Genomic DNA, 24,390 nt, shown 5'->3' with positions numbered 1-24,390 from the left:
CCTGAGCCGTTTCCTGGGGCTTCAGGGAAAGCAGCAGGGACAAAAGGACTGTGGTGACCCTGGTGGCAGAAGGGAGAACAGAGCACGTTCTGTGGTTGGGCCATTGCACACACACCACAGAACCAGTGTTTTCACATTTCTACGGGAAGCATGTGATGTGCAAGAGTGAATCATATATAGGTTAATATATGTATATGGTTAACATATATACACATACGCCTCACCTGTCGGTGAAGGACGTGTGTATGTATATGTATATAAACATATAAATATTAAATATATATATGTATATACACACTTCACCACCAATTTCCCCCCTTGGAAAAGCAAATTTCATCACCTTCTTTTCTGTCTGTCCTTTAGTCGTGACCCTTTGGCCCAGGAAGCCAAAGGGTGACACCTGAGCTGGGAAACAACGAGGCTGTCCTCTCACTGAATTTGGATGCAGATGAAAGTGGAGTTAGCATGACTTTTGGAAATACATTTGCATTTTCAGCTCTACAGGGACCAGCAGCAATAGCTTTCATTTTAAATTCTGAGCCCTCCTTTTCTTTGTCTTTCTCTCCCACAGTGTTGCTGTTTTGAGCAGGCATAGCAGGTATTCGCGTGAGAAATTTAATCCACGTGGTCATCGGGTCAACTCCCCCCCCCGTGTTTATTACACGCTTCCCGTGGGCACAGAACTCGGCACCCGGGACATAAGCAAACAAGACACACTGTCTCCAGGCTCATGGACTTTGCCGTGGCTGAGAGGTGATAACACAAATAAATACACACAATAAGCAAGGCGCTTTCAGACAGGGATAGATATATTCGGGAAGAAAATAACACATAAGGGTGTGTGGGCGACACAGGAGAAGGGGACAGAATGATTCTGGATGCCACATCTGGTGGAACAAGAGTCTATTAAGTCCTTGTGTTAAGCATGTGCAATACAGAGAAAGGGTAAAACACACTCTCTGTTTTCCACAGCAGCAGCAACAAGACGGGCCATCAAAGCAAGTGGGTTGACTCATGAGCTGTCTGGGTTATGGGGAAACATCCCTGGGATAACGATGACATAAAAATGTGAATCGCACCAGAAGTCTATCCGCCTTGAATGTCGAGAATAAAAACAGCCCCTGCTAGCTGAGATGGTTGGGGGCGGGGGGAGTTTGGTTGGATGTGTTTACCCTTTTGCAAGGTCTCTGCATCCTGGCTGAGACCTTAAGCCTGTGTTTGTTCATTGCACAAGGACTCAGGATCCGCTTCTCTCCCAGAGGCATTTAAAACATGCCAAGCTGCTGTTGCATCAAAAACAAGCCTGTGCGTTCAGCAAACAGCAGCTGGGGAGCAGAGCCGCCGCGCTCACCCAGAGGGGAGCCTCGACCCGCTGGAACGGCAGCCATGGACATTGAGAAGGTCAACTCCATGGACTTCGGAGAATTTGTGGACGTGTTTGGGAATGTCATCGAGAGATGTCCTCTGATCGCAGCGGCTGTTTGGTCCCAGCGCCCCTTCTCTGGCTTGGAAGATTTAGAGAAGCACTTATTTGCCATTATTGACGCTCTTCCACCGTCAGGTAAGGCTTCAGTGTCGGACACTGAGGTGGTCTACCGAGGGACCCCAGAGGGGCTTGTCCAAGTAGTGGGGAGAGGTCCCGTGGCTTTTTAAATTTTTAAAAAATATAAATTGTTAGACACTCTTTGAAGGTTACTTTCCATTGACAGTTGCTGCAAAACATTGGTGCTGCACAAAACATTTTCAAGCCTGTCCTATACCTAAAAGTGTGGCCCTCTCCCTCCCCGCCCCAGACCCCCCACCACCACCACCACCGGTTTGTTCTCTCTCTGTGAGTCTGCTGCTTTTTGGTTCTCAAAATACGCTTCGATGTTTCCTTTAGTGGCTGGTCGCTGGTGGATGTATTTCCTTCTTTGGGGGGTCAGTTCGGTAGCGGGGATCCGGCACTGGTGACGCCCAAAGGGGAATCAAAGAACACGGGTCGCTTGGCTCGGGCAAAGCGGCTGTTAAATATTAAAGCTGTGGGGTTACGAGGAAAGAGGAACAGGCGCGGTGTCCCGGGGCCTCACAGGCCAAAGGTCAGCGGGGGCCCCCCCAGCCGCGTGCGCTCCGGGAATGTTCTGAATGCAGGCGAGGAGCCAGCGCCGTATCACCGCATCTCAGGGCCCAGGGGAAAGAGCAACCGGCTGACATTCTTACCAGAAAGGGCCGGTTGGGACCAGACTGCTGCGCAGAGTAAACGCGCTCAGATCAGCAACTCCCCGCGGGGTGAGGCGGCAAGACAAAAATCTGCAGGAATCCCTCTGGAGCAGGAGAGGGACGGCGCTGAAATCCTTGGGCAGAGAGAGAAGGGGAGGCGCTTGTGGGTGGGGAGGGGAGGGGAGGGGGGTTGGGGTCAGGCCCAGCCCAGTGACTCAGAATGACACGCGGCCCCACGGGGGTTCAGAGGCCAAAGGTGAGCCGCCAAGGCTGCCTCCGGGGCAGGCAGGGCGCACGGTCTTTGCAGGAGCCTGGACGGGACGGACGGGCTGCCTTCACAGAGGGGGGCTCCCTTCACGGAGGGGATCTTGGGGAAGCGAGGTCTCCCTCCGAAGCCCAGCGCTTTGACCCCCGCCAGCCACGGTTTCCGGGGGTCGGAGGAGTTCTCCGGAATGGGGACCTCCTCTTAATTCCTTTTAGGCGCCTCCAGGGAGGGGGGAGGATGGGGGTAAAAATCAAGCTGTCAGGAAGGGGGGGGGGGCATGTGGACCGTCCCCCACCTCTCAGGGCTGAACCCTCAGACATCAGGGAACCTCTGTATCCCGGCCAGTGTGGGACGCCCACACCACTCCGTGGATACTGGGACTCGATAAAATGTTTGTTGAATGCATATATGAAATTATTCCGAAGAAGATTTTGAAAGATGATGCACCCTGGTGTTATCCCTTCACGCCACTCTTTAACTGGGGTGACTTTAGAGGCGGGTCCGTGGGACAAATGACTGGACCGAGTTTGGGCCACACAAAGGCTCGTTTGCTTTTCTGTGCTCGGTTCTCTGGAGGGATCTCCCTGCTGGTGGAGCCAGCTTCTCAGCCCTATGCTTCCCTCAGGCAGCTGGGAGCACAGCCTGTCTCTAATCGCCCGGGATCTAATCCTACTCATCCTCACGGCATTAGACAGGCGAAGCCAGCGATGGTAATAGCAGCCGCCCGAAGGATTTAACTCTTAGTAGTGCTGGGTTTCAAGCACTTGCCAAACACTTTGCATTTGTGAACTCAGTTAGTCCTTATCCTAATCCTAGAAAACAAGTAGTATCATTATTATCCCCATTTTACAGAGAAGAAAACTGAGGCATAGAGAGATTAAGTAACTTGATCAAGGACGCAGAGCTAGAAAGTGGCAAAACTGGGATTCAAACCCGGATGGCCAATCCAACAGCCTTTGAAGGCTTGTTCCAGAGACTCAAAAGCAACATCTAGAAATATTTCCTAGGGGTTTCATTTATTCATTCGCTATTCATTCAGTCGGCATTAATGTTTGTTTTTTTTAAATAAATAAGATTCCCTGCCATAGTCTAGCATTATCTTGGCAACACACTGGGTCTAGTAGTCTTTGAATCCTAAAACTAAAAGGGAGCTTAAAGAGACCTTCAGGATAGGAGTTCCCATCCTGGCGCAGCGGAAACGAATCCAACTAGGAACCATGAGGTTGCGAGTTCGATCCATGGCCTCGCTCAGTGGGTTAAGGATCCGGTCTTGCCATGAGCTGTGGTGTAGGTTGCAGATGGGGCTTGAATCTGGTGGTGCTGTGGCTGCAGCTGTAGCTCCAAAACGACCCCCAGCCTGGGAACCTTCATATACGGCCCTAAAAAGCAAAAAAAAAAAAAAAAAAAGAAAAAAAAAGAAAAAAAAGATGTTGAGGACATGATGATCTACCTGGTCAAGGATTTGTTTTAGATGACCAAAGAAAACCCTCTATCATTAACAGAAAACGGAAAATTCAGTGTTTAGGTACATCAAGGTGGACAGTCCATTTAGGTGACGCTATGATGATCATTGGCCAGTAGGTGGCAGTCAAAGATTAATGTTCAGCTTCAGCAACACTTGCCAAAGTTCTCCTTCAAGCCCATCAGTTCCTGATTCCCTCCCCCCACCCCACCCCCAGACATGGCAAGAGTAAAGGGAAGAAACTTCACACACACACACACACACACACACACACACACACACACACACACGGCCAATAATGAACCAATTCAGTACTGATTTGTGTTAAAAAGCAAAGACCAATAAAACTGTCATAACAGTTAATCATGCATTTCTTTGTGGCATTTCAGGATTGCAATAATGTCGTAATTCATTATTTAATACTTATTTCAGAACACAGTTGGTGAATGAATGAAAGAGCCGGAGGCTAATAATTTCCTTAAATGCAGGCTGTAAAGTACTTAGATGAGGCTTTTGAAAAGTGTTCATTCAGGAGTTCCCGCTGTGGTGCAACAGGATCCCCAGAGTCTCTGGTCTCTGCTGCACGACGCAGGTTCTGTCCCCAGCCTGGCACAGTGGGTTAAAGGATCCAGCGTTGCCACAGCTTCGGGGTAGGTTGCAACTGATCCCTGGTCCAGGAACTCCATATGCCACGGAGAGGCCAAAAAAAAAAGAATTAAAAAGTGTATTCATTTGGTCAAAGACTATATAACACTCCATCCCCAGAGTGATGTGTTAGTGAAAATTTACAGAGTGCCTGCTCTGCTCGGGAAACGTCCCTGCCTTCAACGAGTTTACATTCTAGTGAGGAGAGACAGGATTAACATAAATAAATAAGATGATTTCAAGTCTAGAAAATACTAGAAGAAAATGTGTCATCCGGTAGAAAATACGTAATAAAAAAGGTCTTTCTTAGAAAACGATGTTTGTGTTTAAAACCAAGAGTTGAGAAGGAAGCCGTGAAAGATCTGGGAGAAGGAAGGCCACCCTCAGAAAAGGAACTGGAGACATCTGACGTCTGGGGACACAGAGAGACCAGGGTGTTTGGAGACTGGGGGGGGACAAGAGGAAAGAGGGGTCTGGCCGGGGTGGGGGGGGGACTGGGGTGACAGTGAGAGTGAGGGGCGATGGTCCTGGGCAGGTGGACTAGGGTTGGAACCGGAGAGAGGAAGAGGTGTGGCTGGATTCTCAGAATATATTTTATTTTTAAAATTTTGTTTCTGGAATAAAACCTTTGAAGTGTATTTTATTTTAATTCCATGAGTGTAGTCACATTTATAGTTGTGCAATGATCATCACAACCCAATTTTATGGCATTTCCATCCCAAACCCCCAGCCCCCCCAACCCCCACCCCCACCCTTCCCCCCACCCTCCCAATAGACTTTAGAGTTACAGCCAACGGGGATTTTTGATGGATTCGTGGGGGGAGGGGGGAGGGTGGGGAGAGGCAGATCAGAAATAAAGAGAAATTAAGGATAACTCCAGGTTTCTAGTCCAACTGGTTGGCTGGTAGTGCTGTTGTCTTCAATGAGGAAGAGCTTAGATTTGAAAGGACAGGCTGGCGAACGGGATGCCATCACATCTGAGATGCCCAGTAATACTCGGTCAGCTGGAAGTACTGAGGGTTCAGGTGGCCCATAGCAAAGGACCACGGTGGAAACCTGGGCACAACCTGGGCACCAGACTGGATCTGGTTGTCAGGAAAGAATCTGACGGCTGTTAAAGCCACGGGACTGATCGAGCACAGTTAGGGCATCTGTGTGAATATAAGATGGGGAGAGATGTGAATACTGGGTCCTAGGGCACTTCCGTGTTCGAGACCTGGCAGAGGAAGAACCATCCATGGGCATCGGCCAAGACCAACCACATGATATGCTCCGTCGAGGTTGAAAGAGAAGACAGAACCCTGGTCCTTGGGCTTGAGCAAGCTGTCCATCCACTGTGACCTGATGAGCCCATTGGCTGGTGGGTGGGGCTGGAAGCTTGAAAGGGAGGTGAGGAGGAATGGAGAAGGCTGAACAGGTAATCCCTTGCAGGAGTTTTGCTTCCAGGAGGAGCAGAGAGGCAGCGGGGGAACAGGGAACAACAGGGAATCAAGAGCGGGTTTTGCTTTTGTTTATGTGTTGATGAAGGTGAGGCAGCGTGGGGGGCGGGGGTTGCTGTTTGCAATTGTAGCCTTTGAGGTGGAAGAAGGAACTGGCTCCAAGAGCCCAGTGGAAAGGGTGGCCTTAGGCACCAGGAGGGGGAACACACGAGTCGGTACCGTGTGGGGACATCAGTGGGACTGCAGTGGGCTTCGAGGCCAATGGCCTGCTCTTCAGTGGCTGCCCCTGTCTGCCCTGTTCTTCTGTTGAAACAAGGAGTGTCAGCTCTGTGCCAGGAACTCTTCATGGTTTGTGGTTGCAGCAACGGATGCAGGACGGGATGGAGAATGGGAGCTTGTGAAGGCTGAGGTGCTTAGGGCTCATCCGAAGGAACATGTCGAGTGTTCACTTGGCCCATAACAAGGGAGCAGAGTGGAGAGCTGGGGGCTAGACCGGATTTGAGTATCACGAAAGAATTGATGGCATTTAGAGCCGTAGAACTAGATGAGAACACGTCGGGGCGCCCGTGTGAATACAGAGGGAAAGATGTTCAGGATGGAGTCCTGGGGTCCAGCGGTGTTCGGGATCTTCCAATGGCACAGGCAGAACCGTCTGAGATTTTAGGAAAGACTGAAGAACGGGCAGCGTGGAAAGGCCCTGAACCAAGAGACCCTGGCTGGCCTGGCTCGGCTTGGGCATTCCAGGTGGAAGGACCCGCAGGGCCCAGGGCGGGCGGGAGGTACCCAGGCACAGTCTCCAGCCTCCTCCTGGGTTGAAGGCCACGGGCTGGGAGCACCCTGGGGACGCAGCGCTGGAGGGGGAACCTAGGAACCCGAGCTGAGCTGTGCCTCAGGCAGGGCCCCTGAGTCAGCACCCTCCTTGGCAGGACAAGGGGTCAGTGGTTTGGGGCGATAAAGATGGCGTCTGGCTGAACCAGGGTCAGGTTCTGTTTCTTTGGAACTACTATTCCTGCCTGACAGCCCACACCCCCTTCTTTTTATCTGCAGGTAGGGGTGGGTTCCTCTTCTCTAGTCCCTTCTCTTTGCTCTGCCCCTTTGTCGCCTGCCTCCCTTCCTCTTTCCCCTCTTCTCCCACAAACAGTGGAAAACACACACTTAATCCTGGGCAAACATTAACTCCAGGTGATGTTTTCAAGAGGGGAGACGAGCCTGGCAGAGTGAGGAGCGAGGTACCAAGGCCAGAAGGAAGAGGCAGGTCTGGCCACAAGGAAGGGTGGCCCTGCTCCAGGAGGAGAAGGGTTCTGGTCGGGGTGGCGAGGGGACAGACCCTCCGTCCACTGGCCCTCCCACCAATAACTGCTTCTTCAAAGCTCTCGGAAGCTGGGCCATTGCTAAGTAAGAAACTGGGTGGGTGGGGGGGGGAAAGCCATGGGTGGGAGAGGGAGAGTTCGTTTGGGAGAAGGCAGGGTCTCGGCCCCCTCACCTCCTCCCCCAGAGGCTTCTGTGAAAATCTGAATGAGCAGGGGGGATGGGGGGGGGGGCCTGTGGTCAGGACTGTGAACCGCCCAGGGCTGGCTCCCTGAGGCCCCCAGTGCCTCAGCAGTTTGCGGGGTCCAGGCCAGGTAGATGCAGAGCAGATTGGGGCGAAGCTCTCAGCCTCAGGCCTAGGAAGGGGCCGTGGCAAGCCACCTCCCCACCCAGGGCTGGGGACCCCCAGGTCGGGAATGTAGCACCACATGGACACGGCTGGATGCAGGAGGCGGGAACCAACCACTTCAGCAGTGCAATACGCAAGGGATACAGCCCAGGAGGGAAGTTCTCAAACGGTGGAGATGGGCTTATTCATGACATGAGTTTCATTTTAAACTCCCCTTAACCTTGTAGGGGCCGCCAGGGCCCCCAAGATGCCCATAGTCCAGCGCCCAGGATCTGGGGGCAGGCAGCTACAGGCCAAGTGACCTTGGCCAGGTCACCTAATCCTTTCGGAGCCTTGGTTGGTTGAACCCTCTCTTCAATGCAGATGTCCCCCCCCGCCCCCCCGCCCCCCACCCTCCGCCCTTGCCAGTTCTCCCCACTTCTCAGGACATGCGTCCTTTCCCGGGGCAGAGGCTAAAAGGTTGAAGCAGGAGAAGTTTATACCATAATTAAAGGGAAGGTGAATGGCCCTCTTTCCCAGTGGGGCCCCATGTCTCGCCCCAGCCCTGCGGTCAGATGCTTCCAGCCCTACCACTGTACAGTTACCTGGAGTCTACTAGGACGAATAATATGGCTGTTGAGCACATGTTTGCTAGCATTAGGCCCTGTTTGGGGAAATGACTGGTCTTTAATCCTCAGGACTGCTCCGCAAGGCAGGTGTCATGAGCCCCATGGTACAGGTCTGCTCCCTGCCTTACCGGATCTCACCCAGCCCCAAGGCTTCCAGTTCCCTCTGCAGAGAGCTCAGCAACACGATTGGCTGGGGCTCCGGAAAACCCCGGGGATTAGGACTTAAACCCCCAGCTGTCACCCCAGGGGTTGCCAATTTTAGGCCAGTTTTAGACTGTGAGGCCTGTCTTCCCAGGAAGCATCCTCTGAGGTCCCTTTGAGATCGCCTGACACAGTGGGTGGGTGGGGAGTGGGAACTATTTTCCGAAAAGGAGGAAAGCCACTTTCATTCAAAGCGCCCTAGAATTCGGCTGGAAATGGGTTTCTTCGCAGTTAATCCTCTCCAAAGCTCTTTGCGCGCCTGATTCCAGAAGCCCCGAACTCACACTTCGGGTCGCAAAATCCTGGGCGTTTATTTGCAAGCCCCTTGGACGCGCGTTAGCCCTACGGACCCTCCCCGCCCATCTCCTTAGGAACCCAGCGAAACCCAGGCCGCGGCTTTTGCAGGAAGTCTTCGGGCCCTCGCGTCCGGCCCTGGACGACATCAAAGCCCCCCTGAGAGCAAAGGACTTTGAAAAGATACGAAACGCTCGGGCTCCTTATCGCGTCCCCGCTCCCTCCCGAGCAAGTCGTAAATTCCGAGCCTCTGCGGCCTCTCCCCTCCGCTCTTCTTGCCCCAAGGTCTCAAAGGACAAACTTGTCACTTCCCGCCCCGCCCCCGGGTCCTGGCGGGGCTGAACGAAGCGGGGATGGAGGGGCGCGAGGTTGGGGACGCGTTTGAAGGGCAGGTGTCCTGGGCGCCCCGAGCTTCGGGGGACCCTGCTTCCCTTCGGGGCGGGGCAGGGCCAGGGGCCGGGCGCGCACGCCGCCCGCGGCGGCCTCTGCGCGGCGCGGTAACGCGCCCCGCCGCGTGTCTGTGCTTCTCCGCAGGCCAAGAGGGCATCCTGCGCTGCCACCCGGACCTGGCGGGCCGCGAGCTGCTGCGGGGCGCGCTCACCGCCGAGTCGCTGCGGGAGCAGAGCGGCGCGGGCCTGACGAGCCTGGGCGCGGCCGAGCGGCTCCGGCTGGCCGAGCTCAACGCGCAGTACCGCGCGCGCTTCGGCTTCCCCTTCGTGCTCGCCGCGCGCCTCCGCGACCGCGAGGCCGTGCCCCGCGAGCTGGCGCGCCGCCTGCAGTGCCCGCCGGCGCAGGAGCTGCGCGCCGCCCTGGCCGAGGTGAAGAAGATCGGCCGCCTGCGCCTCGCCGACCTCCTCGCGGGCCACCCCGCCCCGCGGTAGCGGCGCATTAGCCGGGGCCCCGGGACCGGGCCGCGCGGCCGGCCGCGCGCGGGGCGCCTGGAGCGGCGTCCATGCGGGCGCACAAAGGCGGGGAGAACCGAGCCCTTCTGTCCGCCTCCCCGCTCGCGCGCGCTTTGCCCAGTAGCACCAGGTAGTTGCGCGCTTTGCCGGCGATTCCCTCCGCTCTCTGCCTCGATTCTGCACTCCCTTTGCGGCCCGCTGACACCACCAGCCTTTGTGGATTTCGAAGCGCGTACCCAGCTCCGTTGGGCCTCCCCACCCTCTCCTGCTAAACCTGAACCCGGAACCGCAAGGCCACACAGACGGAAAAGGAATGCTTTATTCCCCAGCGGTTTGTCTGCTGCTGCTGCTTCCACCTCGGTTGCTGCACCCGGCGTTTACATGGGAGCGGAAGCGTCTGCCTCGCTCTGGGACACCGATGGGAGCCCAGAACGAGGACCGCAAAGCGCCGGGGAAGTGGCTTGGGGTGGGGGGGACGGGGGCGGGGGGGTGCAGGAGAGAGCCCCGCGCTGGGCCCCCGCTGGCCCCCGCTGGGCAGGCGGAGAAGGCTGGGAGGGGGGCTTCTCCAGGTTGACGGGCCTGAAGGTCAGGGCCGGTGGCCTCCCGTCTCTTCTGGAAGTCGGCCCATGACAGCTGGTTCTTCAGAACCTCAGACTGCCCATCCGTCATTAAAAGTAATTTTTAAAATAACTGAGTCATGTTCACTGAGTGCTGCTGGATAACGTGGGGCCCCATAGCGCGGACACAGCTGGTGATGGAGAAAAATCGGTACCCAGAGAAAACTTTCTGGCCAGGGTAGGCCAGCCCTGGGGAGCTGGTCAAGCCTGAGGTTCCAGAGCCCAGAGGCCTGGGCAGCGCTGGCAGGAATGTCCACTCACACAGGAGGAGCCCACTGTACACACACACACACACACACCCTCTCTCTCTCTCAGCCATACACACTGGAAGGTCTACTAGACCCCAACACATATTACTTAGGCTTCTGTTTGGCAGAGGAGAAACAAGCCATGCCGTCCCTGTCAACCCAGGCAGAGCCCAAAGTGATGGCAGAGAGAGCCCCTCGGAAGACACCAACCAGTATCTGTCAGCAACCTCCGTTAGTCACCAACCCCGGTCTGACTTAGCAGCAGCAACCGCAGGAAAAAAGCCGTCCTTCCATAGAAATTGGTGAGGCCGCACCCTCGGTGGGGAGCTAAATTCCACAAAAAGAAGCCACCATGGCAGCTCGGGAATTTTAATCAAGGAACCCACTCCCCTTTCGTAGCTCACAGGTGTGTCATCTGCTAAGTGGCAAAGGCAGAGGCCAGAGGCTGGGGGGTGGTAGGTGTGGGTGCCAGGAAGTGCACTGTGGCCCCACCATCCCCTTAGACCAATGCCAGGGCCTCCCCTGCCACAGGCGGGGGGCCACAGCCTTCTTTGGGTGTAGATACACACCTCAGAGGAAGCGTGGTGACTCAGTTTCTGCATTCTGGGGCCTAGTCCATTGATGGGGCCCTTGGGCCTGGGGCTAGACGCCTGCCTCCCTCCCTTCTGGGTAACTTGGGGGCTTTCCTGACACCCACAAGAAACCTGCTGCTCAGCAAAAGCGTTTGCTGGCCCTGGATACAAGTGCCAAGGGCTGGGCCTGAGGCTCAGAATATGGCGTCATATTGAAAGCACACTGTCCAGCCCTGGGGTGTGTCCAGGTCTAGCTATGATGGACCCCAAATGCAGAGTCCGGGCTCTTTATGTAAATACTCTAAGCTAAGACAGGCGGGACTCCCTAAAGCAAGACCTCGAGAGGCATTTTCAGAAGGAGAGGGGTGTGATCTGGAGCTTTCAGGCCCGGCCTGGTGTCTCCAATTACACAGTTACATTTCAAGGGCTCCGAGCTTGAAGGTGAAATTGTTTATTTCTGCAGGACGGGATGCGGGTGGGGGGGGAGACGGTGGATCCGCCCCTTCAAAGGAACTGGGGGAGAGGGAGGGAGACGAGTGGGCTGCGCGGCGCCCCTTCCCCAGCCCGGAGCCCTTGCGGCAGCGGCCGGGAGCGCCGGCCGCAGATGTGGGCGCCGCCTGGGAAGACCCTGGCCAGAGCCCCCGGGGGCGGCTGCTGTTTTCCCGGTGGGAGCAGAGAGGAGAGGCCGTTCCTCCTCCGGGCAGGTCACCTGAGGCAGTGGCTGAAACAATGGCAGAGTGACTGAATGAATGAATGACTGTGACCGAATGACTGAAACAGTGACTAAAACAATGACGCGTCCTGGGCTTGAAATGTTTTGTGGTTTCCGCGCTTCCGTGCGCAGGATGTGGGAGACAGACCCCGACGGTGGGGACCCCGGGCACGCGCACCATCAGGGGCGGCCGGGTGGGGCCGAGCGCGCCCAGAGATGGAAGGGGGCGGAAGTGGTGGGTGCAGATCCAGGGTGAATAATTCGTTCTTAACATTTGGTTTAAAACGCATGATGGCAATCCTACGAAAAGTGAGAGAGCAAGGAGCTGATTTCGGTTTGTAATCCTCCATCCACTCCCCGCACACTGCCTTCCGAGATGGGGGGGGGGGTTGCTGGTTCGCCGACTTTCATCCCCCCTTTTAAGGTCCAAATCCAGACGGCGAGAAGAGGGCCTGGGAGAGCTCTCCCGGCCCAGGACCCCTCCCCTAAGTTCCCAGGAATCTGAATGGGGGCTTTCTTTTCTTCTCCTGGGCAGGTAGGCTCTTGGGTCTGCGTGTTCAAAAAATGTTCACAGCCACTAATGAGCGACGTAGAGAAGGGGAAAAAAAAAAGACAACCCAATTTCTTTGCATAACCTTTATTCATTTAAAGTTGGACACATTTCCAGAGCTCAGCCACAGGACGTGGGTTCCCATTCAAAATAAAGACGAGGTCCTTTCCAGAAAATATTTGCTGTGGGACAAATTTGATGGATATCTTCTTTGGCAATTGGAGAAAAATCTGGGATGGAACCTCTGGAAAACTCACCATTCAATAAGCTAATAAACTGCAGGGAGCGGGTACCTGTGAAAAGGAGAAAAGGAAAAAAAAAAAAAAAAAAGGAGGTGGAAAGCTGTCGGAATGGTTGCAGCAGCTGAACCTGATTTTTCTAGCACTCTTTGGTGTGTGCGGTGGGTGGGGGTGGGACGTTTGGATTCCAGCTATGACGCCAGTTGGTTTGGGGTTGGGGAGGCCATATTTCCAGGGTGGCACCAGCAGCCTTAGTAATAATTAACACCTGTACGGAGTGCTCTGGGTTGCAAAGAATGCACCCATAGCAGCCCCTTTAATGGTAGCGACTGGAACAGCTGGCTGTGTGACCTTGGGAATGTCACCCAACCTCTCTGGGTCTCCTTTGTAAAATGGAATGTCCCCCTTCTCAGGAGAGCAGCTTCCCAATGGGCCCCCGAGACTGAAGGGGAGCCCCTTCCCTCAGCCACATAAAGCCTACTTTGTAGGGCTTCCTAGGAACATATTTTCATATGACAAACAAAGGTCACTCTAGGCATTGGTGAGTGAACAAAAGGTGAGTCCACGGCAAAGCCACGTGAGAGCAGGTCGCTGTCCCTGGCCTGAGGGCCTGGTCCTCCAGCATCAACCCTCTCAGGGCTTTTGATCACACTCTGTGCTCATCCCTCACACAGAATTAGATTGTGCCGTGTCATACCTACCCTGAGTCCAGACTGATCTTAGGGGGAAAACGGGAGGAAAACAGGCCACCACCATGTATTCGCGTAATCCTCAGCCAATGAGCAAAGCCAGATTTCTGCACCCAAATATCAGCATCTTGGCTTTTTTCCCCCCCCCCTAGATCTCCTGGCTTTGTGGGGAGGGGGGGGATGTCTTCCCTGGCCTGGGTCTGAAAGCTTGCCTTTCTCCCCGCTCTTCCAACACCCTGAGTGTTAAACCTTGAGTCCATCAATGACCTGCCACAATTTCAGGAGCTCTTTCTCAGGTAGGGAGGACCAGACCCTCGGCTTGGCTTGGAGGAGCTCATTCTCGACTCCATTGAGCCAGGACCCATCTGCTCCTGTGAATGAAGCCTGGGCAGCTGTGGGCAGCTGCGGCCCTTCTCTGCTCTCCAAGGAGGAACACGTTGGGCTCCATTGTGGTCTGATGGCACTGACCAGGCAGGGGACTCTGGGGAGGCCCCACAGAAAGGACACTGTGATCGATTTCCTCCCCAGAGCTGTTAGCCGAGTGGGCTGCTGGCAGGACAGGGTTTGTTGGGGTCAAACCACCCATTAGAGAGCTTTCTTTTGTGTGAGGGCCTGGCTGACTGAGTGCAATGGCCAAGGAACTCCCCCTAACTCCAAATCCAGTGGGGTAGAGTGCCAAGCTGGACGATTTTATCAGAAACACTTCCTTCCTTCTCCCTCTTCCTTCTTTACTCGGGAATTCAGGCCAGGGCAGGGGGAAGGCTGCGGGTGCAGCAGAGGAGGAGAGGGAGTCAGCCAGAGCTTCCGAATTTGGATAATTTCCTTGATCGCAAAGGGATTCAGAAAGTAGGCTTGCAGGCTGAGGTGGGTACAGATGGCCGGCCCTATCTGGGTGACAAGGGTCACAGGTGCCCCAGTTCCAGGAGCCGCAAATATGGGGAAAAGCAGGGTCCCCCCCGAGCTGGAGCAAACACTGGGGACCTTTGAGCAGGGAGGGAGCCCTGTCAATGATCTGTGGATTCAAGGAGTGTCTCATCTGCCCGAGGAGCAGCCCGCCCCTTCCGGTGCTCTGGCTCCCCTCCCCCCTCGGTGCCCCTGCTCCTGCCAGCGGCGGGGATCCTGAAAGCCCCGACCCTCTCCCAGGAATGTGGCGCGGCCTCTGCACTGTCAGCAACAAAGAGACCTCCCTTTGATAACCCCGTCGTCGTGGCTGCCCCCGGAATCTCCCTGACGTTTTATTTACCTGGGTCTCCCTCTTTCACCCCCCCCTCCCCGCCCTTAATAGCCCGCTGGAGCTCTGGCTCCGGGGGGTCAGCCCCAGCCCAACCCCAGCCCCCGGCCTCCCGAACACGTTAGCCTCCCCCAGAGCAATTCGCTGAAGGCTCCTCTGCAGACCGAGGCTGGAGGAGAGCCTTGAGCAAGTGGAGGTTGGTGATGAGCAGCCAAGGTGGCGCTCAGCTCAGGCCAAAAGGCTCCACGCAAGCCACCAAGCCCCTTGGGTCCAGGCCTGAGAAAGCTCTGCTTGGCGCCCTGTCGCAGGTGGCACCTGCATCCTCCCAGAGCCACACACCTGCACCCAGAGGCGCCTCCCCTCCCCCACCCGGAGCAGGTTTCCAAAGGAGCGCCATCGACCCGGAACTCTCAGCGGCGAAGCCATCAGGACGAAAAGACACCCAGGCTCCCCACCAGCCACTCCTCTCACTGCTGCCAATGCAGGAACCCAGATGGGCCCTCTTTTGGCTGAGAGGGCCACCCCGATGTGAGGGGACATTGCCACACTTGTCCACTTGTCCGAGCACAGCATTATTGGCTCCTTTTCCATCGCCGAACAGCCGGGAGCCCAGGACCCTGGGTGGGGTCATGCTACTGCCTTGGAGACCCATGTTCCACGAAGGAAACCGATCCAATCGGTGTCCTGCGTTCAGCCGTCACACCCCACACCCCAAGCGAGCATAGGCTTCACTGAGGTCTGACCAGCTCTGGGGCCTGGTGTGACCCCTGGGGCCAGATCAACCCTGGCCGCTCCCAAAGCATTTGAGCAGGCAGGCCAGGGCCCCTTGGCCAGGACAGAGCTCAGAGACACAGCTGGAAAACCAGGACAATTAGCCAGCGGCCGGCGGCCGGGCCATAAAAACGCAGGAAGCGGCCACCGCAGGGCGGAGGGGATGGCTGTCCCCAATAAAGTGATTGTTCCAAAGAATGCCCACATTCCGAAGACACAGGCTCAAGCCTGGGCCTCGGCCTCCAGACCTGGAGGCTTGGGAGGGGGGTGGTGGGGGGCGGAAAGAGGGATTGTGTCTCCCAGGAAGCGGAGGAAGATGTTTGCTAGATCAAAAGTCTGCAGTGCCCACCACTTAACCTCCCACGTTCCCGCCCCATCAGGACTGCAGACGCCCACCCCCCTCTGGCGTTCCCCCTCACCCCATCAGTGATGTGGCGGCTAATGGGGTTTGCAGTTTCTTTCCTATCATATTTCTCTAGAGGTGCGACGACACTCAGCTGTCCAGGTGTGTGTGTGGGGGGGCATCCTTCTGGTTGATCTGCTCCAGTCTCCCCCAGTCAACTGCCCAGTTCGATCTCCCCCACCATCCCGCCCCCAGCCCCCAATTTTGAAACCTTCTTCCTTAAGCGAGGAACCAGCCAGCAGGACAGGGGCAGTGCTGATCCTGCCTGGGCCGGGCCTCTGCGTCCGCAGCGGGTGGGTGTCACATCTGCAAAACGGAGCCGGTGCAACTCCTGCTTTCTTCCCCATCCAGGGAGATAAAGGGCACTGGAAGACGCTCCAGAGATGACAAGACGAAGTGACAAATGCCAGAGAGCGCTGGACAGTGAGAACCGACAAGGGCAGATCTGGAGGAGAGCAGCAGCGACCCGCTGGGTCCGACGGTGCTCAAAGGGTCCCCCCCACCCCCGGCCCCAGCCAGCCTGCCCCTCCGCCGCCCTGGCCGCTGCGCCTCTCAAATCTGAGTCTGGCAGAGGTCTGGGCTCAGGGCAGAAGGCAGTCGGCGACCGCAGGCCCACTCCTCGCGGTCGCTCAACTGAGACGGGCGCCTGCGGAAATGGAATCTGGCCGCCCTGCGCTCCTGTCCTCCCGCGGAGCCAGGCCGCGGATCCCAGGTCCCCGGAGCGGCCACTTTCAGCCCCGGCGCCTGGGACACAAAACCCCTTCCCACTGGGGCGTTTCTGAAGCAGCCATCCTTAGTGTACGGCTCGGGGTTCCCTTCCCATCCCCTGCAGATGAAAAAGAATTTTCTCCGGAGAAGGTTTTACTTTGCAAATGAGAACGTGTTTTTAAGTAATAGGTGTGATGTATGACATATAAATACCCAGCGGCATAGGAGCAGAAATTCTAAATTTCCTTTTCCTTGATTTTTAACCGAGTATTTAAGTATAATAAATGTATAAGGGTAACTCTTAATTTTCACAAACAACAAACACACCGTGGAAACAGCACCCTGCTGAAGAAACAGCACCAGGTCTGCAGCGATTACTACTCTTTGCTAGCCTGGCTTCTACCACCCGCTTCTTGGTTTGCAGTTAAGACTTTTGAATCTTGAGTATAAATGCTTTTTAAAAAATGAATTGTTTTAACTTAAATCTCAATGTGAAGTGAACTCGGAGATGCAACCTGCGACTAGGGTCTTAATTTATCTCGTGTGGAGGGCGAGCGGCTTCCTCGGGGCAGGACATAAATGATGAACGGTGACAGTTGTTGGGGGCGCACCGTCGTTCTGGAGCGGGGCGCAGGGCGGGAAGGAACCGGGCCCATTTCTCCAGGCTCAACTCGTCACCTCCCCGGGTTGGCCAGAAACGTTGTCATCAAAGCAACGGCTTCGCTTTTCTTTTCTCTTTGGGATGGAAGAAGCTTCTAGACCACCACCACCCCCACCCTTCCCTGCAAATGCATAAACACGACTCCTGAGTCTCCAAACCCAGATTCCCACCAAGATAGCTCTTTCCCCCTCTCTTTTGCAAGTCTCTTGATTTCATTCTTTGAACCTGTGATTGGAGGTTAAAGTGCACCAAGGTTGGAAGGAGGAAGCTCTTAACAATAAAGGTTTGAATATTTAGCTGTGATGGGTCGCTGCCCTCTCGCGAGCGCCCCCCCCCCATCTTTTAAAATGCAAATCATGTTTCGGGGGGGTGTGCGCCGTGCGCGCGCTGCGCCTCGACGTCTCCAGCCATTGGTGTCTGTGTCATTACTAATAAGAGTCTTGTAAACACTCGTTAATCACGTAAGGCCGCCGGCCTGGGGCTCCGCACGCCAGCCTGTGGCGGGTCTTCCCCGCCTCTGCAGCCTAGTGGGAAGGAGGTGGGAGGAAAGAAGGAAGAAAGAGAGGGAGGGAGGGCGGGACGAGGCAGGCCAGAGGGAGGGACCGCCTCAGAGGCAGAAGCGCCGCGAGGAGCCGGCGCAGCAGCGCGCTCTGGGGCGCAGCCACCCGCCGCTCCCGCGCCCCCTCGCCCCTTCCCCGGCGCGGCCCGCGGCAGCCTCCAGCGTGGGTCCCCAGGCAGCATGGTGAGGTTTGCCGTCGGGACCTCGCCACCATGTACGTGAGCTACCTCCTGGACAAGGACGTGAGCATGTATCCCAGCTCCGTGCGCCACTCCGGCGGCCTCAACCTGGCCCCGCAGAACTTCGTGAGCCCCCCGCAGTACCCGGACTACGGCGGCTACCATGTGGCGGCCGCGGCCGCCGCCGCCGCGAACTTGGACAGCGCGCAGTCCCCGGGGCCGTCCTGGCCGGCCGCGTACGGCGCCCCGCTCCGCGAGGACTGGAACGGCTACGCGCCGGGGGGCGCGGCGGCCGCCGCCAACGCCGTGGCTCACGGCCTCAACGGGGGCTCCCCGGCCGCCGCCATGGGCTACAGCAGCCCCGCCGACTACCACCCGCACCACCACCCGCACCACCACCCGCACCACCCGGCCGCCGCGCCCTCCTGCGCCTCGGGCTTGCTGCAGACGCTCAACCCCGGCCCTCCCGGGCCCGCCGCCACCGCCGCCGCCGAGCAGCTGTCCCCCGGCGGCCAGCGGCGGAACCTGTGCGAGTGGATGCGGAAGCCCGCGCAGCCGTCGCTCGGCAGCCAAGGTAAGTGGCGGCGGCGGGCGCCCGGGGAAGGCGCGGCGCGTGTCCCCGGCGGGTCTGGGGACTCCGCGCCAGGGGGCGGGGCGGAGCGACAACGTCTGGGGGCTCCGGCCCCCCGAGGCTTCTCCAGCTGCGGGGGGGGGGGTCAGGAGTGGACATTTCGGTCCCTCGAGCCGCGCTCGGTTCGGGGCCGAGGAGAGGCTTCCTCTGTGCAGCCGTCTCGTTCCCAAGTCCTTACACTCTCGGGAGGCTCCCGGGAATGTCGCGGAGCGCGGCTGCACCGGAGCCGAATCGCCCTTCCCGCGTAGAGCCGCTCGCGCTCGCTTGGTGCGCGGCCTCCCTCGAACTTCACCAGGCCGGGCTCTCTCGACCCTCCGGGCACGTCCTCCTTCCCTGTCCGAGCCCCTCGGGAAGAGTGGTGGCCTGGGGCCGCGCGTGGGACCAGGTTTGGCCGTTCGGGCCAACTCTAGGGAGCGGAACTCGAGCGCGTAGCCGGCAAAGCTGCTGTAGCTGGAAAGAAGGTGTTGGCCCCAGGAGCTAAGTAGGGAAGGGGGGCGCCGAGGTCTTGGAACCTTTGATCTGCAAAGGGATACTTCAATCAACAGCCGAGGGCTGGGACAAGACACCCGGGGAGTCCCTTCGTGTCTGCAGAGGGAGAAAAGCAGCGGGTCGTGGTGGGGATTCAGCTGCTGCTCCAGTCAGGGATCATGGAACCCTCCCTTCCAGGGTCCGCGTGTGTGTGTGTGTGTGTGTAGGCGTGTGTACGTTCAAGAAGATTGTGCCAGAGGTGTCTCTGCAAAGATCTTGGGTTTGCCGAGCTGTGGGGGCTCAGAGGTTCCGAGTGTGGGAATGTGTGTCAAAGTGGGAAGGAAGTTCAGTAGGTGTGGTGGGAGAGTTCGCTTGGCTCCCCTTTTCCTCCACGAAGACTTTCCCAGCCCTCGGCACTTCCGCTTTTTTCTCTTCCCTCCTCTCTGGCCCAAGCCCGGCCGGCTTGCAGGTTATGGCCACTTTGCAGCGTTTATAGCCAATTACAGCCGTATAAATCAGAGCAGCCGTTGGGGGCTGTCTCTGGGCATCGGGATTTGCGTCACTGGGCACATGCCGGGGACCGACGAGGTGGGAAGTGCGGCCGCCCGGGGAGAAGGCCTCAGCGCCGAGGACCGGCAGCCTCGGCTCGGTCCCGTCCCCAAGAAGAGGCGCCCTCGCCTGTACAGAGCGCGCTCTCAGGGAAGGCTCTTTTCTACGGAGCCTGCCTGGGGTGCAGTTGGCGGGGCCCCGGGGCTGCCTAAGGGGGACCTTTGGCGCGTCGCGGGCGAGTGGCCGCGGATCAGGGGCCCGGCGGGGGGAGAGGGAGGGGAGCCCCAGGAGCCCAGGCCGCGGGGTCAGCAGATGAGAGGCCGCTGTGATGTCCCGCGACGAGGTGGCAAGGCCGCAGTCGGCGCCGGGCGCCCTTGTGATGTTAATGTCGGGAGGCCGCGGCCCGCGGGCCCGAGCCCGGCTCCTCTGCGGAGCGTCATCTGTCAAGGGGCGAGGGGGGTGGTACCCGGCCCGGCCCGCTTTGATATACACCTTCCCAGCCCTGCCATTGTCTCTTTTAGGGCCCCGGAAAGAGGGTGGTGACTTTCGCAGTCAATAATGAATTCTGACAAGTCCCTCTCATCTCTCCCCTCCTCCAGCCCCCTCCTAGGTTCCCAGGGGGTGCGGGGCGCCTCCGAGGCCCCGGGGGCGCGGGCTGCAGAGCGCGCAGGGGTCCTGGTCACCGCGTCCCCCGGTCCCTCCGGGAGACGGAAAGGGCAGCCCCGGGCCGGAGCCGGAGCCGCTCCCAAGGACCCCAAGGCGAGAATCGCTCCTGGAGAGTTGGGCTCGCAGAAGTCCTTTGCGCCCGGCTCTCCAGCCCCGGAGGTGTCTTTGGCGGCTCCGACGTGGCTCCCGTGGCAGCCCCGCCTTGGACTATCTGCGTGACTTCGTCTGAGTCTCAATTTCCTCATCTGTAAAAAGGGGCGACTCCCACGGGCCGCTCGAGCGGCTCGGAGGCGGCAGCGCCGGCCCCCGGGACGTGTCAGTTCGCCTGGTTCGCGGGCGCAGGGTCGGGGCGGCCGCGCGCATTCAAATGCGCTGCCGGCTGTGTGGATGCTAATGCGCCTGGCGGGGAGGGGGATGAAAGCCGGGCCGCCATTTGCTCAGTAGTGGTAATTCAAACAGAATGCGGTTGTTATTAAGGCATTGAAAGGGCTTTTCTTTGATAAGATCGCCTTGTCCTGCATTGTTTGCGACTGTGTTCTCCTTTCAGCGGCTCGGGGGAGCTCCCTCTGATCCGGCCTGTATCTTCCCAGGGCGCTTTTGTTGTGGTTTGCAAAGGGCTTTACCTGAACAAAGTCGGCCTGCGGGGCATTAAACACCTCCGAGCAACTCCCAGCCCCCTTAGATCTCCCTGCAGCACCGGGCACGGGGCGAGGGAACCTGTTCTGCTGGGAGAAGCCCCCCGACCTGGGGCCCCGAGCGGAAGAGGAGAGCCCCCGAGCCGGGCTCTGCCCAGGGCTGACCCAGCACAGACCCCGGGGAGACGCCAGGCTCGGGCCTGCGTCCCACTATTTGTCAAGGCCCTTCAGTAAAACAATCAATCCGAGGTTTAATATGTTGACTCAATCCAATGAGCATAGATCACTGGTCAGGATAGCTCTGGCAGGGTTTGCAGCTGAAATAAATGGAGGATTAAGAAGAAAGAGTGCCCAATGCCAAACTGAGCTCCGCCAGGTATCATGTCCCCAGCAGGAGGGATTTTCTTTCTGCCAGACCTCAGATTCCACCAGATAGGGCTGGTGTGCTGTGTGTGTGTGTGTGTGTGTGTGTGTGTGTGTGTGTGTGTGTGGTGTTTCTGGTGACTGGGGGGGAAGCCATCAGCCTCTGCATCCCCTTTCCACGTCTAATAAGAACAAACAGAAAGTAACCCCCCCACACACACACATAACCAACACATCCCCACAATCCCGTCTGATTTTAGGGTGGGCACCCGTGTCTCCTAGGCCTGAAAATCTGAGTATTCCCAAGCCTCTGGCGACCGATTTCGTTCCCTGTGGACCTCGCCAGCTCCAGTCCTGTGTTTGGTTTGCTGTCTTCTGCTTGTATGGAGTTTTAGTTTTTCTTAATTAAAAAAAAACCCCGCTTAATCCCAAGAGAAGTTTTGTGGTCTCGGAGAGCCCCACACCCTCCACCTCGGACCCTCTGGGGGGGGTCTGGTCAGGCTCAGCAGGAAGCAGCCAAACCCCGGCCCCCCACGGTGGTGGAGGAAGAGAAATGGCCCTTGGGTTAGGGAGGTTTGTCATTACCCATGACTGATGGGCTGCCTTGCCGTTCTGAGCACTAACCTCTCCTTCCTCCACAGTGAAAACCAGGACGAAAGACAAATACCGAGTCGTGTACACGGACCACCAGCGCTTGGAGCTGGAGAAGGAGTTTCACTACAGTCGCTACATCACCATTCGGAGAAAGGCCGAGCTGGCAGCCACGCTGGGGCTCTCCGAGAGGCAGGTGCGACCACCTCGCTCCCTCCAGGCCTGGTCACTGCCTGGGGGAGTCCAGTGGGGAGGCTTAGAAACCAGGCCCCAGGATCCACCTAGTTCTGTGGGCAGAATAAAGCAAGAAGGTGGCATGTATGTTCCTTCTAGATGGTTTTTAAAAAGGCTTCTTCCACCTCCGATTGTCTTTTTTTTTTTCTTTCTTTCTATTTTGGGGGACATAGGAGGTACAAGGAAAATGGCAGTATAGTTTAATCCAAAATTTAATAAAGGGTCAATAAAGGCATGGAGTTCCCGCTGTGGTGCAGTGGGTTAAGGATCCAGTGTTATCTCTGCTGCAGCTGTGGCTTGGGTTGCAGCTGCAGCTCTGATTCTCTTCCTGGCCCCCGGGAACTTCCATATGCCAAGGGTCCAGCCAAAAATTTAAAAAAAATAAAAATACAGACTTAAAGGCTTTTACTCTCTTTGTACCCAGAACTATATTGTAAGACCCCAATCCCTGCCCATAAAAACTAGAGGGCTGAGGCTTGGGTCATGAATGCTCTATATGGTCAGAAAGAAAGAAAGAAAGAGAGAAAGAAAGAAAGAGAGAAGAAAAGAAAGAAATGGAGAAAACAGGTCAAATGTACAGCCAGGGGGCCCCACCTTAAAACTCATTTCCACCTCAAGGTAAAAATACTACATTTTAGTTTTGCTTTGAGGGGCCAAAGGTTGTCATTTCGAAGTACCTCGGCTGCTGGCCTCCTTTGCTTGGCGTGGAAAGGGCCTGGCAGTTTCTGTTTCCCTTGGTTCTGAGACTCTGAACTTTTCCAGTACAGTCGTAGATAAAAGTGACTTCGGAAAGAACCCCCCTGGGGGGGGAGGGGACAGGAAGGAGGGCAGGTCTCTCTCTCGAGGCTGAATGGCGCTCCAGCAACTGCTTCGGCCTTGGGCTCTGAGGGGCTGAAAGCTTGGGAGGAGGCTGGGGTCTTTCAGGGCCAGAGGGCACCTCTTTCATGGGAGAACGAGCCCCTGCGGTCCTTTATTCCTTCGCCTCTTCTTCACCGCCTTCTGTGTTTCTCCACCTTTCCATCGCCAGGTTAAAATCTGGTTTCAGAACCGCAGAGCGAAGGAGAGGAAAATCAACAAGAAGAAGTTGCAGCAACAGCAGCCGCCGCAGCCGCCGCCGCCCCCTGCACCGCAGCCACCCCCGCCGCAGCCAGGCCCTCTGAGAAGTGTCCCCGAGCCCCTGAGCCCCGTGTCTTCCCTGCAAGGCTCGGTGCCTGGCTCTGTCCCTGGGGTTCTGGGGCCAGCTGGGGGCGTGTTAAACCCCACCGTCACCCAGTGACCCACAGTGGCCTGCGGAAGCAGAGCAATTCCAGGCCGAGCCAAGGGGAGCATGGACTCTGCTAGAATCCTCAGGAAAGACCCCTCCCCTCTCGCCCACAAATGTTCACCAACTTCCCCAGCCCTCCGAGGAGAAACGGGGGACTGGGGTAAAGACAGGTGCGGTTGGAGGCCTCAAGGAAGACAATTCTCCCAGAAATTGACTTTTTCTGGTCTGACCTTCTGCCAGTAAGGAGATGGGAACTAACTACCCGGGGGGCTTCCTTTAGTGCTGGCAGGAACTGGACCGGCTAAAACAGACACGAGCCTTTCGGCCCCCTGCCCCCCAGCTCTTTGCCTCCCAAACCTGCAGGATGCATCGACTGGTTGCAGCGGAGTGGGAAGAGGGGGACCGCCGGGACTTGGAGCCACGATGGCTGCTGTCTGCTCACTGTTCTCCAAGGATCAGCGGGCCCCGCTTGCCTCAAGGGCAGGCGAGATTTAAACTGCAGAAGCCCGAGGCAGCTAAGATGGAAACCTGGACCCACCAAAGAGCGCAGAACCCCCAGGTCTCTGTCTTTCTTCTCTTCCCTGCCCAGAGCAGGAAAGGCTTGGCTGGTGTTTGTGTGGTGTTTGGTGTGAGGGAGTGTTTCGGACTGCAGGCCTGACAAGGGCCCAGGACAGGGCCTTGTTTAGAAAGCCTGTCACCAGCGCTTCTCTGGGCTGAATGTATGGTCAGTGCTATAAATGCCAGAGCCAACCTGGACTTCCTGTCATTTTCACAATCTTGGGGCTGATGAAAAAGGGGCGTTTTTGTTGTTGTTGCTGCTGTTTGGGTTGTTGGTCTGTGTAACTTCCAAGCCAGCATTTTAAAAGCCTTCTGGATCCATGGGGGAGAGAAGTGATATGGTGAAGGGAAGTGGGGGGTGGGTATTTGAACACAGTGGAATTTTTTTTTTTTTCTAAAGAGAAAAAACAAAAACGAGATACATGCGCTTTCCAGATTTCTGATTCTGTGTTTATCGTCTTCAGATTTTGCCCAGAATCATTATTGTTATTATTTGGAAGAAACGAAGTGTCTCCCCACTGGCGAGCTCGAATTAGGAAAATCAGGGTGGGAGGGGAGAAGGTTATCTGGACAACCTCATTTTACCCCAGAGCGTCAGCAGCCCGAGGGAGCAGGTTCGC

At 56.9% G+C, this 24,390-nt stretch overlaps 2 protein-coding genes across 2 annotated transcripts; both read left to right on the top strand.

Moving 5' to 3' along the window:
* The first annotated feature begins 1,334 nt into the window (after window positions 1-1,334).
* URAD (ureidoimidazoline (2-oxo-4-hydroxy-4-carboxy-5-) decarboxylase) lies at window positions 1,335-9,952 on the top strand. Its single transcript, XM_013980412.3, has 2 exons — window positions 1,335-1,561; window positions 9,305-9,952. The coding sequence occupies exons 1-2, from the start codon at window positions 1,387-1,389 to the stop codon at window positions 9,649-9,651; spliced, it is 522 nt and encodes a 173-aa protein (XP_013835866.2). The 5' UTR covers window positions 1,335-1,386; the 3' UTR covers window positions 9,652-9,952.
* Window positions 9,953-17,820: 7,868 nt separating this feature from the next.
* On the top strand, window positions 17,821-24,189 carry CDX2 (caudal type homeobox 2). The gene is given in 3 exon segments (NM_001278769.1): window positions 17,821-18,385; window positions 21,765-21,910; window positions 22,976-24,189. Coding segments are annotated over 3 exon segments (936 nt in total). The 5' UTR covers window positions 17,821-17,844; the 3' UTR covers window positions 23,225-24,189.
* Window positions 24,190-24,390: the final 201 nt, after the last annotated feature.

The sequence above is a fragment of the Sus scrofa genome, chromosome 11 (genome assembly GCF_054392235.1).
Source record: "Sus scrofa isolate SSC_HxYL_T2T_F1_AM1 chromosome 11, Sscrofa_HxYL_maternal_Yorkshire_Landrace_v2.0, whole genome shotgun sequence".
Lineage (NCBI taxonomy): Eukaryota > Metazoa > Chordata > Mammalia > Artiodactyla > Suidae > Sus > Sus scrofa.
This window is presented reverse-complemented; position numbering and strand designations above follow the sequence as displayed.